At 47.6% G+C, this 18130-nt stretch overlaps 1 protein-coding gene across 2 annotated transcripts in view; it reads left to right on the top strand.

The window, feature by feature from the left end:
* The window catches only part of STX18 (syntaxin 18), a 128280-nt gene that overhangs the window by 72656 nt on the left and 37494 nt on the right, over positions 1-18130 (top strand). For both annotated transcript variants that reach the window (XM_059066292.2, XM_067036393.1), the window contains 3 exons: positions 7960-8075; positions 9536-9613; positions 9773-9839. In XM_059066292.2, coding sequence (XP_058922275.1) covers positions 7960-8075; positions 9536-9613; positions 9773-9839 — 261 coding nt within the window. The remainder of the gene's footprint in view (positions 1-7959; positions 8076-9535; positions 9614-9772; positions 9840-18130) is intronic.

Genomic DNA, 18130 nt, shown 5'->3' with positions numbered 1-18130 from the left:
TTACTAGAGCAGAACAGCATGCAACCTAGGTAGCCTCTGGCTGGATCCCTTGAATGATTTTAATTAAAACTAATTCCTCCACTTCTGGTAGATGTACCTTTTCCTCAATATCCTGGCAACAAAACAATACCACCTGGGGGAGAAACTTTCTTGGTTTTTGTTGTTGTTACTAATAGAATAACCATTCTGTCAATTTCCAGTTTAAAAGGTTAATATATAATGTCTCCTAAAGGAACATCACCTTTTAATTGAGTAATCAGTTTTATCAAATTAACCTTTAGACCTTTTCAATTTCACTGAGCTGAGTTTCCATTAAGTCAAAATAGAGTAGGAGGATGTTAATCTTATGTTCTTGGAATTAGTCATTTATAGGTCTGCTCCATCCACAGGGTGCATAGCCACTTGGAAGTGGGTACCTGTCTTATTTATTTGTTCCCGACCCCGTTAGTCTCCGTTTCCGGGGAGATGGTTTCTATTAGGGGTGGCACAGGACTCGCTGCCCCTCTGCTCACTGCTCTCACTCCGCCCGCCTTAACCTGACTGGGGAGTTGGGAGGAGGGTGGAGCATGCTTGCCCAGCCCTTTCCCCTCTCTCTGGGGTCTTCTGCCTCAGGTAGAGTACATTCTGTCAGGGTTACCCATGTTAAGCTAAGCTAGTTAAGAAAACAAAATATTGGGGAGGGTTGGGATAGGGAAATAGGTCTCTGTTGCTTTTCAGGTTCTGCTGAGGAGAGGACCATCCATTCCCCAGGAACCTGTGGGCTTCCTTCTCTCCTTCCAACGACCCCCCGCCCCCGAAAATGTGGACCCTGGGGTTGGGGCGTGGGAAGGTGCCGCACTGAGGGAGGAGAGGAGCCTGGCCTCCTGGTTGGCCCTGGGAAGAGCCTCAGGCTTACTCCTCCCTCTTCTCTTGGGGTCCTGTCATCAGGATGGACACATTCCCTGCCCCTCTGTGCCTCCACTTTTCCAGGGAAGGCTCTGGAAGGGGGGTGCCTGCAGGTCTTGGGTGGGAGTGAAGTAAATCCGGGAGGGACCTATTAAGGAGCACAGTTGTGTCGCTGTGTGTCCGGCCTCTTCAGGTCATTCTCATGCATTAAGTGAGGTTGCTCAGAAAGTATTGGGCTATTGAGATATTGATTTATCAGCTTACTAAATCCTGGGTATTGCTCGTGATGATGGGATGCACTAATGAACAGACAGACAAATGTCCCTGCCTTTATGGAACTTATATTTTGGAGAGGAAGATAGACAAGAAACAAAATAAATGAGTAAAACGTAATAGTGTTAGAGCAGGATAAATGCTTTTAGGGGGAGGGGAGAAGGGAAAACAGAAAATGTCAGGGAGGGTACAAGTTTATAAACGTAGCTTAGGGAAGGACTTTTTAAGATGGGGGGGACGTTGAGTAAATACCTAAAAGAAGTAAGCAGTCAGTTTATGTAGATATCCAGGGAAATGACATTCTAGAAGGAGAAGACGGCAGCAAGTGTAAGGTCCTAATGCAGGAGTATGTCTGGAGGGTTCAAGGAACAGCAGCGAGGCCAGGGTGGCTGGAGCAGGAGGGACTGGGGAGTGTGGGAGGTGGTAGTTGAAGATGAGCTCAGAGAGGGGGCAGCAGCCAGATCTCGTGAGCTGTCTTATGGCTCATGTAGCTCTTGTAAGGACCTCGGCTTTTACTCTTAGGGGGGAAGCACTAGAAGGTCTATACAGAGGGTTAATAGGATCTGACTAACTTTCTAACAGGATCAGTAAGGCTAGTGTGTTAGAATAATCTGTGGAGGGACACAACAGAAGCAGCAGACCAGCTGGGAGGCTGCGGTTACGGTCCAGCTGAGAGATGCCGATGGCATGGCCCAGAGGGGTTAGCAGTGGATGTGATAACGAGGTCACATTCTGGAATTATTTTGAAGGTAGAGCCAACGAGATTTGTTAATGGATTAGCTGTGAGCTGGGAGAGAAAAAGAGGTGCAAGGATGACTCCAGGTTTGGGGCCTGAGCAGCTAGAAGGAATGGAATTGCCATCAACCCAGATGGGGGAGCATGTTTGAAGAGAGCGGGCAGGAGCTCAGTTTGGGGCATATTTGCAACACAGGTTAAACATCTGAATAGAGATGTTGAGCCAGCAGTTAGATGTACGCGTCTCGGGTTCAAGGAGAGGTTCAAGCTGAAGACATACATTTGGACTTGTCATTGTAGAACTGGTATATACGCTGACAAAAAAAAAAAAGCCACAAGCCTAGCTGAACTCACCAAGGGAGTGATGTAGACAGTGGGAAGATTGAGGGACTGAGGGTAAAAGGTATCAACAAAAAGCCTGAAAACGAGCAGCCGGGGAGATAGGAGGGAAACGGGAGAGGGTATTGTCGGGGAAGACAGAGGAGAAAGCAAATCAGGGGGAGGGGAGCCATTAGCTCCATCCAATCTGTGGAAAGTAACTGAGGGGAGGGATGACCCAGTGGTGACCCTGGGGAGTGAGGACCGCAGTCGGGGGATGAGGGCAAAAGGCCCTTTGGATGTGGGGTCGAGAGAGAGAGTAGTCAGGAAGATGGAGACAGGGTTGTAAGCGTCTCAGAGGAGTTTTCCTGAAAAAAGCGGGGAAATCGGACAGTAACTGGTAGGAGACGTGGATTTGAGAGATTTTCTTTTGTTTTTTAAGTTGGGAGAAATAACAGCATGTTTGTATGTGGCTAGGAAAGATCCAGTAGACGGGGAAAATTGATTTTATTAGGAACTAACACGTGTAGTGTTCACCGTGTGCCAGACACTGCCTAAGCACCGTGTCTGCGCGGTAATTCTTTAACGGTTGATGGTGCACGAGAGAGAAAGGAGAATCACTGGGGCCAACCTGGTGTCCAGGTGGAGGGGCAGAGCTAGGAGATGGACACCTCATCCTTAGCTGGGGAGAAGGCACAGTGTGCCGGCCCATGGGAAGCGAGGTGGGGAGAGCTTGGAAGAGCTCTCAGAAACCAGGAAGCACAGTTATTACTGATGCTGCAGATGGGGACGGAGGTGTTGGAGGTTTGAGCTGTGAGGAGAAGATAGGAAACAGGCACCTGGGAGAGTGGGAAAGCAGACACAGTGAAGACATACCGCATAATTGCCAGGCACCATTAGGGGACCGTGTGAGGTTAGTAATCATATAAAGCCAATATTTTGATCTCTGTCTGATTCCCACTTGATCCTAAACTCAGCTGCTGGTGAGCTAGTAACTCTCCGTTCTCTGTACAGCGCCGGTCTCTGGACTCTTAACTCCAAATGGCCCTTCTCTCATTGCTTCCCACTCCTGGCCTTCTTCCAGGAGCCAGACTTTTCCTATAACCCTCGGAAGTTTAGGATGGAAAGAGTCAGATCAATTAAACAAAATCCAGGCAACCAAGTATTTTTTGAGTGTCCATCATGTGAAAGCAGTCTGTTAATAGTTTGTGGACTGCACCAGTGTTCTGTTCTCTTTATCAGGCTGAGGTGAACGTCAGTAACCTCAGCCCTGTGTCAGCTTGGTGGCCACTGTGCTGTATGTCACAGTGACATTTCCCTTTCTCCTTCATAAATTGTAGAACTTCAGAACTTTAGTTTCTCTAGATTTTATCACAAAGTGTTTAGAAGACCATTTGCCCTGGTTTCACTTTTGAAAACAAAGTATCAGTCGTGGAACATCTAGTCTCAAGAGCATTACTTCTGTCCTTTTGAGTTGCATTATAGGGACAAGTGTTAGTAGCCGCTTCTTTCTTTCTTATTTCCAGTTCTTTCTCCTCTGGGAATAAGCATCCCCTCTTCTGAACTCTTCTACCTTTTATGACTCAAGAAGTGCCTTGAGCAGTGGTTAAGAGTATGGAGCCAGGATGCCTGGGTTCAAATCCCAACTCTGCTAATTCCTAGCTGCGTGACCTTGGCAAGTTACTTAACCTCTCTGTGCCTCAGTTGCTTCATGCGTAAAATGGGAATTATAATAGTACCCACCTCACAGAATTTTGATAATTAAGTGGGTAAATATATGTGAAGTGCTTAGAACAGTGAATTCGTGTTAGCGTTAATGCATGGAAAGTGTTATATGGCTATTAACCTTTGTTTATGATGTATAGTTGTGTACATAAGCCTGTGGACGTTACCTATTGTGATATAGTTTATTGAGAGCAGGGTCTATGTTTTGTTCATGTCTGTAGCCCAAACATTAACAGTTTCATTTCATAATGTATATTGGGCATATACTATGGGCAAGGTACTACACTTGCTCATATTTAATATTTATAGCAAAAATGAGATTGTGGTCTTTAACTTTTGTCCAGACCTTTTCAGTAACCTTTGGAACAGAGTCTAAAATGACTTACATTATTCTCTCTTCTTCTCTGTCTTCAGGAAGTATCTAATTGCATATTAAATTAATAGGCAGAATGTCAGTGATATTTTGTAATTTTGAACTTGCACTTTCTTAACATAGTATACTATATCAACCAGATAATTTTTAAAAGCCTATTCCTTTAAATTTCTGAACCAGCGAATAAACTTACTTCTCTGGTTTTTTTCCTTGTTTCTCCCTGAAATAAATTGACTAATCCAAACCTATACCTCACATAATCTCCTTAAACTGAATCTAACGTTTAGATAAATTGAAGTCTGTAATAAAATTATTCCTTTGCACATCGTAAAGGAGATAAAATCAAAGTTTGAAAAAGTTATATGTGCATGTACTGTGAGAATATATCTTTTTGGAATTATTTGCCAGATGGTTAACCTTTTCCAAATAGTAGTAATTTTGTTATGGTGATACTTAATTTGGGGCTGTGTCACTGGCAAGCGTTCGTTACTTTTGATAAGTGTTTCAAATGCCGATTACATAGCTAGTACTGTTTCTAAAACATCACAGAAGAATCAAAGTTTGAACCCTTTCTCAAGTTGCTCCATCTCATCTGTCACGTCTTAAACTTTCCATGCCATCTTTGGCCCTGCACCTTCTCATCTTTTCTTCCACACCTGCGCTTTCTTCTGTGCTCTGTGTCCTAGGCGTCTCCTCATTTACCTCCACACCCAGTCAGCTCGGTCTTGTTAGACCCAATCTATGAGATCTCTCTCAGATCTGTTATGCTTCCTCTCCCCGACTGACATGGCCTTGCCCAGGCTCTGTTCATCTCCTCCTGGATGCTCAGTGCCCTCTTAACTGGGGTCTGATTTCATCCACCTCCAGGCCAGCGACCACAGAAGACCCCACGTAAAATGCAAGATTCCTCAGTTTAAAATCCTCCAATGACTACGCCAGCCAGCAGTCCCCACTTTCTGTACCGCAGGGACTCCTTTCCAGTTGATAGTGGCATATTTGTATTTTGTATGATTGTTGTATTTGGGGGAAACCTGTTGATACTGAAGAAACAGCTAATGCAGATTTGGTAACTTTAAGTAAATGTGTACTTATCATAATCCCGTCTACATTCCTTTGGAAAGTTGTGTAGACATATGCTAGACACATTCAGCGTGGAGACATTGGGTGCATGTGATGTGCTGCCCCTTGAAATAAATCAAGGGGGGTCCCAGAGGTCCATAGCTAGGATGCTTGGTTTACAGGGACCACCTGGTATACTTCTGTTTTCCCTTTCATGCTCAGATGTGTCCTGTTGTAGATCATACGTTATGTGGTCATTCCAGCCGTGACCCACAGGCTGGGGATTTGGAGCAGGTCTTTTGCCGCTGTCCCCCGTGTGGAGACTCTTCCTCTCCACCTGCCCAGCACCTCCCCTGCATGAACCGACCACTCCCCGCGTGGGTCCCACAGTCCACTTCCAGACCAGTGCCATCCGCCACAGTTCCTGTGCCCCCAGTGTCTGTGCCGGTCTCCTCTGTGGTGTGGTACCCTCTGTGGGAATCAGAAGTGAGCCTTACTTAATTAACTTTGAACTTCCAGCCCCGCCACAGTGCCTGACATATGGGGGGCTAGTATACAAGTGAGTGAATGAATGAATTGTGAGGATTAATAAGTAAATAAAATACTGTTAGGCACCAAGAATAGTGTCTGGCACATCCCAAGTGCTCGGCTAATGTTAGCACACTTACTGTGTGGGGGACAGCATTTTTAGGTATTGGGGAAACAGAAGTGAACGAGACAAAGTCCCTGCTTTCGTGAAGCTTGCATGCTCCTGGGAGGACATGGACATTACTATTTCAGAGTGCTGTAAAGGAAAACAAGCCAGGTAAGGAACGTATAGTCAGAGAAGAGTAGTGTGATTTGGGGAGCCGCAGCCCTCACATCACAAAGCAGAGTGTGGGAGGGCGGCTTTGGAGCTGAGAAACAGTGACTTAATAACCAGCACAGACTATTTACAAGAGCTGAGACATGGAAGCAACCTAAATGCCCATCAACAGATGAATGGATAAAGATGTGGTGTATATATATATATATATATATATATATATATATATATATATATATACACACACAATGGAATGTTACTCAACCATAAATTAGAATGAGCTAATACCATTTGCAGCCACATGGATGGACCTAGAGGTTATCATACTAAGTGTAGTAGGTCAGACAGAGAAAGACAAATACCATATGATGTCACTTATATGTGGAATCTAAAAAATTGATACAAATAAACTTATTTACTAAACAGAAACAGACTTAGAAAACAAAGGGGAAAGGGGTAGGGAGGGATAAATTAGGAGTTTGGGGATTAACAGATACACACTGCTATGTATAAAATACACAACAAGGACCTACTGTACAACACAGGGAGCTATAGTCAACATCTTGCAGTAATCTATGATGGAAAAGTATCTGTATAACTGAAGAATCTGTATAACTGAATCACTTTGCTGTACACCTCACACTAACACAACATTATAAATCAACTATACTTCAATTTAAAACAAAAGGATTAGGGAGACTAAAAAAAATAAAAAATAAAAATAACCAACACAAGCAGTGACCACCACTGAGGGCGAGTGCTGGGTGCAGCACAGGGGCTGGTCGGGGGGGCTGGCTCTGGTCAGGCCGTGTGAGCAGAGATGCGAGGGCAGAGAGACGGCAGGCGTCTGCTGGGAGAGAGCCCAGGCTGCCGAAGGTTGTGTGTCTGATTGGGGGACAGCAAGGAGGCCAGTGTGACTGGAGCGAAGTGAATGGGGGCGAGAGGCAGGAAGTATGGTCACAGTTGGAGGTTGGGAATATCAGGACTTTGTATTTTATTCTCAGAATGGTAACGGGGGCTAATGCAGCTGGTGGGTGGGAGTGGAATGATTATCTAAGGTCCCTTTTAACTTGACATTTTGTGATTCTGAATCTCAGCTGTGGTGTCCAGGGTGTCTCATCACTGTTCATAATAATGCTGCAGCGCCCACCCATGTCTTACAGAAATGAGCACAGCGGTGTAACTACAACAGCTTCAGGGTGCAGCATTACTGAAAGTGGGCACCCTTACTTGTTCAGTAACTTTAGAGTTTTAACTGATTATCAGGGGAGGTGAAATGGTTCTAAAAGCTCTTTCATTTTGAAGACCACTTGTCAACATGGGAGAAAGGCCAGCCTGAAACAGCTCTTCACAAATGGTGTCCCCGCAGCGCTCTCCGTGCAGCCCCCAGGGGTTCCTCTGGGGGACTCCGACTCTGTCAGTGTGCTGTGTGACAGCCATCAGTAGCTGCCCCGCTGTTCTCAAAGTCAAAGCCCACACTCTTAACAAGGCCTGTGTGCTCCGGCCCCTGATTCCACTCCAGGCCCGCCACACTCTCTCGCTGGCGTGGCCTGCACCAGTTTGGTCTGCAGGAAGCTTTTCCTACCTGATGGCCTTCGTAAGTGTTGGTTCTACTGTCTAGAGCGTTCTCCCATCTCTTAGCCTGGCCAGTTCCTCCTCATCCTTCAAGTCTCAGCTTAAACGTCACTGCAACAGGGAACTTTGTTCTTCCTTTCACACCCCGTGACTCCATGTGTGGTCATTTGCTGCTGCCCTTTAATTTTGTCCCTCTCTCTCTCTCTGTTAGCCATGTCATGTCTGAATATGGGAGAATGACAGACACAGAACGAGACCAGATAGACCAGGATGCTCAGACATTCATGAGGACCTGCTCAGAAGCGATCCAGCAACTGAGAACACAAGGTGCCGTGCCCCGAAAGATGCAGCCAGCCAGCTGTGACTCAATTAAGTACTTACATGATGCATATGGCACAGCCGTGTAAAGCTCTCTGTTGTGTCCTTATTTCGATTTAGGTTTCAGAACTTTAAAATGCTTTTTTCCTGATTAGTGTTTTAACCTAAGCTGTTAAAAATAATGAAAAGGCCATGAATTCAGGTTAAACAGATGGGAAGAGGGAGGCGGAGGACCAAAAATTCACCGAGGGGCCAGGGCCAGGGAAGGTGAATCGTGTGTGGTGTGTGCATGTGTGCCTGTGTTCTGGGTGGCACCGAGAGCGGCAGCAGTTGATGGCATGTGGACAAGGATGCAAGGTCTCTAAACTCTCTACTTAGAGTATTAAAGTAAACTGTAGTATCAGACCCTCATGGTTAAGAGGAAGGCTCAATTTGCTTAGGCAGATACAGATTACATTAACATAGCATAGAGTTCAAGTGGCCAGATGCTATTGTGCTTGACACAGACTTTTGTTTGGGAAGCTTCCATGGACAACCTGGAGAGTCTGTTGAAAGCTATAGACATTCCCGCCAGAAAAAAATATACATATGCACAAAATTTTGTGTATAATTTCATGGATCAGCTAAATTCCTCATGTGAATCTCAGATTACGCAGCCCTATGGTGGAAACAGATCATGCCCCCTACCCTTAAGGACATTCATTGAGATAACCTAGAAAATACATGAACATTAATAAAAAGGAATTGAGTACCAAACCACGTGACCATGACCTCCTTATTGACTCTGAACCTTAGTTTCTTCATGTGTAAAACAGGCATAATTATAATTGCCTTTTGGATTGCTTGGATCATTAGCAGTGATTTATGTAAAGTACTAACAGGGTACCTGCACGTGGTAGGTACTCAGTCTCTCATAAACCGGAGCTATCCTAGCCAAGTAACTGGCACAGACTCTAAGAAGTGATGGTTCACAGAAGAAAGGTATCCTTGTGGCTCAAAGAATCAAGGTTTCCTGGAGAAGGAAGGTTTGACTCGGTGTCTAAAGGAAATGTGAATGGCTGAGGGGAGAGGACAGAGCATTCCAAGCTGAAAAACAGGCTGCCAGAGGGGGCATGTGTGCTCTGAGTTTGATTTAAACATGTTACTTGAAGGTCAGCTTGAGCTTTGGACACTGTTAATAACGAACAGGGTCAACACTCAAGAGGAAGGCTGTGTCAAATGCCATCCCTACGTGCTGTAATAAACCATAAATTATTTAATTAGTTTTTCTGCAGGTTGAATCTTTTACTCTCAACAAAGCCTAGTAACTCTTACTCTTTTAAAGATGTAATGTCACTTGACACAAGACTTGTTTTATAGCTGTATTTTTAAGAATACTTCTAATAGAGAAACTGTTGTGAGGAAGCTGATGAATTGTTCTTCTGTATAATTGAATACAGAGCCCTGAATATTGTCCTTTTCTGTTACAGCCCACAAGGAGATACATTCCCAGCAAGTGAAGGAGCACAGGAGTGCTGTTTTGGATTTCATTGAAGATTACTTAAAAAGTATTGCATTTTATCTTAAAGGTCAAATGTGGCATTTCACAATAGATGGGATGCAACATTTAGCTTTGCTAGCTGAAGACTGTCCTGTCTCATTGTATTTAATGATACCTTTGCCTGAGAAGCAGTTTTAAGTGGTCTCTGGTATTTTCCCCTGAACAGGAGTATGTAAACTTTACTCAGAACAAAGAGCCATCCGAGTTAAGCGAGTGGTGGACAAGAAAAGATTGTAAGTATTGTCTCCATTGGTGTTCTTTAATTAATAATAGTAATGCTAATAATAGCAAATAAAGTTCGGAGAGCACTATGCTGTAGAGTCAGACTGGGTTGTTATATAAACATGAAAAATAAGCTACTTAATCAGGATATGTCATAATTAGTGAGATCAGTAGCAAGTTCAGAGTGGGGACTGGTACCATTGAGTAGCAAAGCCTACGACCTAAGAGCTCCAGCTTGCAGGCAGGAAGCCTGTGTTTAAATCCTGGCTTTGCTGTGTGACTGTAGGAAGATTGCTTAACTTCTCTGTGCCTTAGTTTCCTCACTTCTAAAATGGAAAGATTTATAATACCTACCTTGTTGGGTAGTTGTGAGAACAAAATGAGTTGATATAGGTAAAACACTTACCGTGAGTGGTTAATATATGTTAACTTATACTATTATCTGCTCTTAAGCATTTACCATGTGTCAGGCACTATGTTTATTTCATTTAGTCCTCACAGCCACTCTATTAAAAAGTATTAGTACCCCATATTATAGAGGAAATTGAGGCTCAGGGAATTTAGGTTACTTGCCCAGTGTCACATACCTGAACTCAGATTTGATCGTCAGGTTAACCAGGGCAGATTTCTCAAACAGTGGGCTTTGTGTTGGATGCTGAAAGAAAATAATCTGGGTAAGGGATTAGAGAGGAAGAAAGCAGTCCAGGCTCAGGCAGGAAGGCAGGCAGAGTATTTGCCCAAAGCAAGTCCTGGAGGAGAAGTTAGGGCCTTGATGGTGTGTGATTTATCATCGAAAGATGGTGTGTGGTCACTAGGTCTCACACCCACCAGAGCGAGACATGCCAATTCTGCTTCCTTATCTCAGGCAGACCTTGACACTTGAGACTTAACAGGTACCTTGAGTAAAGTAAGAAGGGGCTTTTGCAGCTGCCTCCTCAGTTCCTGGTTCTCAGCAGAGGTTTGGACAAATTAAGATCAGACGGGAATTGTTCTTATTTAGGCAGTGAAGTTCATCCTCCTCTCCTGTCAGATAGCTGCCCTGTGCCAATTACTTTGAGCAGAGGACCTTGAGGGAAGTAACTGTGTGACCTTTCACAATGTAGTCCAGCCCTCCCTTCTAGTTCTTTCCTCACCTTACCCCAGAAGGCATCTGCCTAAAACATATATATACTTTTATCACTCCCCTGCTCCAGTGTCTTATGAAGCTAAACTTCACAGCATGACATTCCAGGCCCTTAACAATTTGTTTCTTAGTTGGTCTCCTCGGATTTATGCTCTGACTATACCTGACTACTTTGTGTTCTAAAGAGGTCTTGTTCTTTGACATTTTTATGCCTTAATCCTTGCTGATGTCTCTGCCCAGAATGCCCTTCACATATATATTTATATTCTCTGCCCCTGTCCCCTATATTCATGTGGCAAGCAAATTCCTATTTATACTTCCAGCCCCAGTTAAGATGTTGCTTGCTCTTTAAGGACTTCCGCAGTTCCCACGGGCCATATTAGTGGCTCTGTAGGGCCTCAACTATACTTACACCCCTACTTCCCTATCGATACTTTTGAGCTTTAAGCTTTTTCGCTGGCAATAAGATAATGGAATGTCCCCGCCCTGGGCAGAAACCGCTCCGAGCAAACAAGTATGGCGGGGGATGAAACCTCAGCAAACCAGTATGGCGGGTGATAAGAATGATTAAGCCAGAGTTTAAAGGTCGCCCTAGCCAACCATAACTCATGTGACTCAACCCCCACTCCGGTAAATGTAAAGTAGGCATCCAACAGCTAACCAATCAAGGAACTAGAGCCAAGACCCCCACTCCGGTAAATGTAAAGCAGGCATCCAACAGCTAACCAATCAAGGAACTAGAGCCAAGTCCCCACTCCGGTCCAGGAACAAACAAACCAATGAGGAAAAAACCCTTGATATATCCACACTTTGCATAATGAAAACTATAAAATGTATGTAATTCCGCTTGGGGGGGTTCCTCTTCGGCCTCCTGCGTGAGGACCAAGGAACCCCGGTGCACCGGCTCCTAATAAACCTCTTGCGTGTTGCAGCGACTCTCGACTCTTGGCGGTTCTTGGGCGAGCTGGGACCCCTCAGAGACCGTTCAGGTCTAACAGATTGGGGGCTCGTCCGGGATCCCCACTCGCCCCGGGTCGCCGGAACCTCGGGAGTTGGAGGTATCAGGTAGGCCTAATTGTCTGTCTGTTCGTCTTCTGTCCTCTGTAAGCCGCCATCAGAAAGAAGCCGCGCGAACCGGTTCTCTGTGAAATCTGTATTGGACTCCTGGCTAGGCAGACGTGCCAATAGCTGGTGTCCACGGACCCTGGGGGACGCCCTGGTGGTCCATCTGGAAGGAGAGACAAATTTTGTCTCCCCTTCATCGGTCCTGGCAGGATATACAAACTGCCATCTGAATCTGAGTTGGTTGCGGTTTTAAAACGAGCTCGCGGCGGCAATATTAATGTGTGTCTTCTGAAATTTTATTGTTCTCCTGTGCTCTATCTTTCTCCTGACGGACGATAATGGGACAAACTATGACGACGTCTCTCTCTCTCACTCTAAGTCACTGGACCGAAGTTAAGTCTAGAGCCCAGCGCCGAATCCCCGCCCCGCGGTGGGGCGCGGGAAATGTGGCGTACGGAAGACCCACTCCCCGGCGCCGCTCGTGGGGGGGCCCAAGTCCTTCTGATCGAGGCCCAGCCCGTGGACGGTGTGAGGCCGGTAGCGGCCCCCGGCGCGCCGGGCCCGGGTCTTCCCGGAGTCGGGTTGCTTGGGAATGCAGCCCAAAGCGGGTGGTAAACTCCATCTAAGGCTAAATACCGGCACGAGACCGGTAGTCAACAAGTACCGTAAGGGAAAGTTGAAAAGAACTTTGAAGAAAGAGTTCAAGAGGTAAACGGGTGGGGTCCGCGCAGTCCGCCCGGAGGATTCAACCCGGCGGCGGGTCCGGCCGTGCCGGCGGCCCGGCGGATCTTTCCCGCTCCCCGTTCCTCCCAACCCCTCCCCCCTCGCCTCTCCCCCCGCGTCTCCGCGGGCGGATGGGGACGGGGGGGTCGCGGGGGTAGGCGGGCGGGGCCGGGGGTGGGGCCGGCGGGGGACCGCCCCCCGGCCGGCGACCGGCCGCCGCCGGGCGCATTTCCACCGCGGCGGTGCGCCGCGACCGTGCGCCGCGACCGGCTCCGGGACGGCTGGGAAGGCCGGTGGGGAAGGTGGCTCGGGGGGGCCCCGTCGTCGTCGTCGCGGTCGTCATCGTCTCGGCGGCTGGCCAGCGGCGGCGGCGCCGGCGTCGTCGGCGTCGGCGGCGGCGGGCCCACCCCTCCCCGAGTGTTACAGCCCCCCGGCAGCAGGGCTCGCCGAATCCCGGGGCCGAGGGAACCAGACCCGTCGCCGCGCTCTAACACGTGCGCTCATGCTCCACCTCCCCGGCGCCGCTCGTGGGGGGGCCCAAGTCCTTCTGATCGAGGCCCCTCCAATACTGGCCCTTTTCCTCTGCAGATCTTTGTAACTGGGAGATGCATAACCCTACTTTCTCTGAAAATCCACAGGCTCTCACTGCTTTAATAGAGTCTCTTGTCTTCTCCCACCAACCCACCTGGGACGATTGTCAACAGCTCCTCCAGACTCTCCTCACAACTGAGGAAAGGCAACGGGTTCTCTTGGAGGCTAGAAAGAATGTGTTAGGTGCCAATGGGCAACCTACCCAGTTGCCTAACGAGATTGATGCCGGTTTTCCACTCGTCAGGCCGATTTGGGACTTCAATACCCCAGAAGGTAAGGAGCACCTAAAGATGTATCGCCAGGCTCTGGTGGCGGGTCTCCATGGAGCGGCCAGGCGCCCCACGAATTTGGCCAAGGTAAGAGAGGTAACTCAGGGGCCCCAGGAGTCACCAACCGTGTTCCTAGAACGCTTAATGGAGGCTTTTAGACGGTTCACTCCTTATGATCCAACTTCTGAGGAACATAAGGCCACCATAGCAATGGCCTTTATTGACCAGGCGGCCCCTGACATTAGAAAGAAGTTACAAAGGCTGGATGGCCTACAAGGTTTCTCAATTCAGGACTTAGTAAAAGAGGCAGATAAAGTATGTAATAAGAGGGAAACAGAAGAGGAAAGGGAAGAAAGGAAGCAGAGGGAGCAAGAGGCCCGTGAATTAAGGCGGGACAAGCGGCAAGAGAGGAATTTGAGTAAGATACTGGCCACTGTAGTCAGAGGAGGAAATATTAGAGACAGGAATAGACAGGAAGGGCGGACAGGAAGGCGACCATTAGACAAGGATCAATGTGCTTACTGTAAAGAAAAAGGTCACTGGGTAAGAGAATGCCCCTATCCGCTGTTGGGGAGAGACCTACTCTCCAAAGTCGGGGCACAGATTCACTTCCAGCCCGAGGGACCCACCATAACGGATAGCCAGGGAAGGCTCCTCCAGATTTTAACTATGAAATTAGAAGATGAACACAGGATCTATGAGAAACCCTCACCTCCACAAACTGATATGCAGGACTGGATGACTAGGTTCCCTCAGGCCTGGGCTGAGACTGCTGGGATGGGGATGGCAAAATACCGCCCCCCGGTGGTAGTGGAACTTAAGGCTACTGCCACACCAGTAACAATCCGCCAATACCCTATGAGCAAAGAGGCTCGGGACGGCATCCGTCCGCATATACAGAGACTGCTGGAATTAGGAATCCTGGTGAGATGCCAATCAGCATGGAACACGCCTCTCCTGCCTGTTAAGAAGCCAGGGACTAATGACTACAGGCCAGTACAGGATCTACGAGAGGTAAACAAGCAGGTAACAGACTTGCACCCCACTGTGCCAAATCCTTATAACCTCTTGAGTACTCTCCCACCTCAACATACTTGGTACACTGTCTTGGATCTTAAGGATGCTTTCTTTTGTTTGAGACTTTCCTCCCTCAGCCAGCCCTACTTTGCTTTCGAGTGGAAGGACCCTGCCTCAGGAATAGCAGGCCAGCTGACTTGGACACGCCTGCCTCAAGGATTTAAAAATTCTCCTACCATCTTCGATGAAGCGCTGCATCAGGACCTGGCATCGTACAGAGAATCTAACCCCCAGGTAACTCTGCTTCAATATGTTGATGATATTCTTTTATCGGCAGAGACCCAAGAAGACTGCGTCAGGGGGAACTGAAAGGCTATTAACGGGACTTGAGACACTGGGATATCGGGCTTCAGCAAAGAAAGCACAAATCTGTCAGCGACAGGTCAGTTACCTGGGGTATTTACTAAAAGAAGGACAGAGATGGCTCTCAGAAAGCAGAAAAGACACTGTGGCCCGAATACCTGCCCCTAAGAGTCCCAAACAGGTCAGAGAATTCTTGGGGACGGCTGGATTCTGCAGACTATGGATTCCGGGGTTTGCTGAACTGGCAGCCCCTCTGTACCCCCTAACCAAGAGCGGCACCCCATTCACATGGGGTGACAAGGAACAACGGGCTTTTGACCAAATTAAGAGAGCCTTGCTATCAGCCCCGGCCCTAGGGCTACCCGATGTAACTAAACCTTTTCATCTATATGTGGCAGAAAACAAAGGTATTGCAAAGGGAGTACTGACTCAAAAGCTGGGCCCTTGGAATCGCCCTGTTGCATACCTATCAAAGAAATTAGACCCTGTGGCAGCTGGCTGGCCTGCCTGTCTGAAAATAATTGCTGCCGTGGCCACACTGGTAAAAGATGCAGATAAACTGACTTTGGGACAAAATCTGACAATAACTGCACCTCATGCACTAGAAAGTGTAATTCGCCAACCGCCTGATAGATGGCTCACCAACGCCAGAATGACACATTATCAGACTCTGCTCCTGAATTCGGACCGCATTAAATTTACTTCAGCCACGGGGCTGAACCCAGCTACTTTGCTGCCTGACCCTGACCTAGAAGGCACCACAATTATCCATGATTGTCAGGAGGTACTAGCGGCAGCCCATGGAACAAGGCCCGACCTGATGGACCAGCCCCTCTCTGACGCCGCCTTCACTTGGTTCACGGATGGAAGCAGTTTTCTGGATGAAGGTAAGCGGCGGGCGAGAGCTGCGGTGGTAGACGGAAAAGAAGTCATATGGGCGGCTGCATTGCCACAAGGAACATCCGCTCAACGGACTGAACTGATAGCCATGACAAAGGCCTTAGAGTTAGCAGAGAATAAAAAGGTTAACATTTATACGGACAGCAGGTATGCTTTTGCCACTGCACATGTCCACGGTGCCATTTACCAGCAGAGGGGCTTATTGACCTCGGCAGGAAAAGAAATCAAAAATAAGGAAGAAATTGTAGCCCTGCTGGCAGCCCTGATGCTCCCTACAAAAGTTAGCATCATCCATTGTCCCGGACACCAAAGAGGGAATTCATCAATAATAACTGGCAATAATATGGCTGATCGAGTGGCACGAGAAGTAGCTCTGGGGGAAATCATCCTAGAATTAACAGGCTCAGAAACACCAAAGGGTAAAGAGGTAACACCCCCAGCCATAACTAAAGAAACTTTGTCCCCCCAGCAAGCCAAATCTATGCTACAGCAAATTCATAGATGGACTCATTTGGGAACTAAGAAAATGGTATCTCTGATGCAGAAAACAGGATATGATGTCCCGGGACTAACTAAATTAGCCGAGCACATTGCTCGGGAATGTATTCCATGCCAGCAGGTGAACACAAACAAAGGAAATGTGGCCAGCGGTAAGAGGCTCCGAGGAGACCGACCTGGAGCTTACTGGGAAGTCGACTTCACTGAAATCCGTCCAGGAAGATACGGTAACAGATATCTCTTAGTCTTTATAGATACTTTCTCAGGATGGATAGAAGCCTTCCCCACCAAAAAGGAGACAGCGAATGTGGTAGCCAAGAAGATATTAGAAGAAATTTTCCCCAGGTTTGGAGCTCCTAAGGTAATAGGATCTGATAATGGACCCGCCTTCGTCGCCCAGGTAAGTCAGGGTGTGGCCAAATACCTGGGGACTGATTGGAAATTACATTGTGCCTATAGACCCCAAAGTTCAGGACAGGTAGAAAGGATGAATAGGACTCTAAAAGAGACCTTGACTAAATTGTCCATAGAGACTGGCGGTACTGATTGGACGGTGCTCCTTCCCCTGGCCCTGTTTCGGGCCAGAAACACTCCTTCTCGCTATCACCTCACTCCTTTTGAAATTCTGTACGGGGCACCTCCCCCTCTGCTCACACTGGGGGAAGGTATCAGCCCCGACTGTCAAAATAACACTGATCTGTATGCCAGGCTGTTGGGGCTCCAGCTGGTCCAGAAGGAAGTGTGGTCTCAGTTGGCAGAGGCATACCGGCCCGGGACCCCTGCAGAAGCCCATCCCTTCCAAGTCGGGGACTCCGTATACGTCCGTCGGCACCGGACCCAGACCCTAGAACCCCGTTGGAAGGGCCCCTACATCGTGCTGCTCACCACTCCAACTGCAGTCAAGGTAGACGGCATAGCCGCCTGGATCCACGCCTCGCACGTTAAGGCGGCCCCAACATCCACCGGAGGCTTGACCCCATTCCCAACTTCAGCAACACCAGAATGGAAAGTCCAGAAAACCAGCAACCCGCTCAAGCTCAAGCTCCTGCGATCATCCGGCTCATAATCCTGACTGCTGCCTCAGCTAATCGTGAGTGACTTTAGCCCTCACATGCCCCAGTGGCTGACCTGGCAAGTCATCTCCCAGACTGGAGATGTGATCTGGTCGGTTAGTCACACCGCACCCCCTTGGACTTGGTGGCCTGATCTGTTTCCTGATGTATGTAAGTTGGCAATTGGGATGTCAGCATGGGGCATGTCTGATCATTATGACCTAGCTAACACCCCACATGATAACTCGGATAAAATTTTCCTCAAATTTGGGCCGGAACCTGTGACTCTTACCCTGGCTGTGCTTTTAGGGTTGGGAATGGCGGCTGGAATAGGGACAGGTGCAACAGCCCTTATCCAGCAACCTCACTATTATGATAGCCTGAGACAGGCTGTGGATGTTGAACTCCGGGCATTAGAAAGCTCTATAACTCAGTTAAAGGAGTCACTTACTTCACTCTCTGAGGTAGTGATGCAAAACCGGAGAGGATTAGATCTACTATTTCTTAAAGAAGGAGGACTCTGTGCCGCATTAAAAGAGGAATGTTGTTTTTATATTGATCATTCTGGGGCTATCACCGAAACTATGGACAGGCTTAGGGAGCGCCTGGACAAAAGGCAACAAGAAAGGGAAAATCAAAAAGGATGGTTCCAATCATGGTTTGACAAATCACCCTGGCTTACTACTTTAATTTCCACCTTG

Source organism: Kogia breviceps, chromosome 6, assembly GCF_026419965.1.
Source record: "Kogia breviceps isolate mKogBre1 chromosome 6, mKogBre1 haplotype 1, whole genome shotgun sequence".
Lineage (NCBI taxonomy): Eukaryota > Metazoa > Chordata > Mammalia > Artiodactyla > Physeteridae > Kogia > Kogia breviceps.
This window is presented reverse-complemented; position numbering and strand designations above follow the sequence as displayed.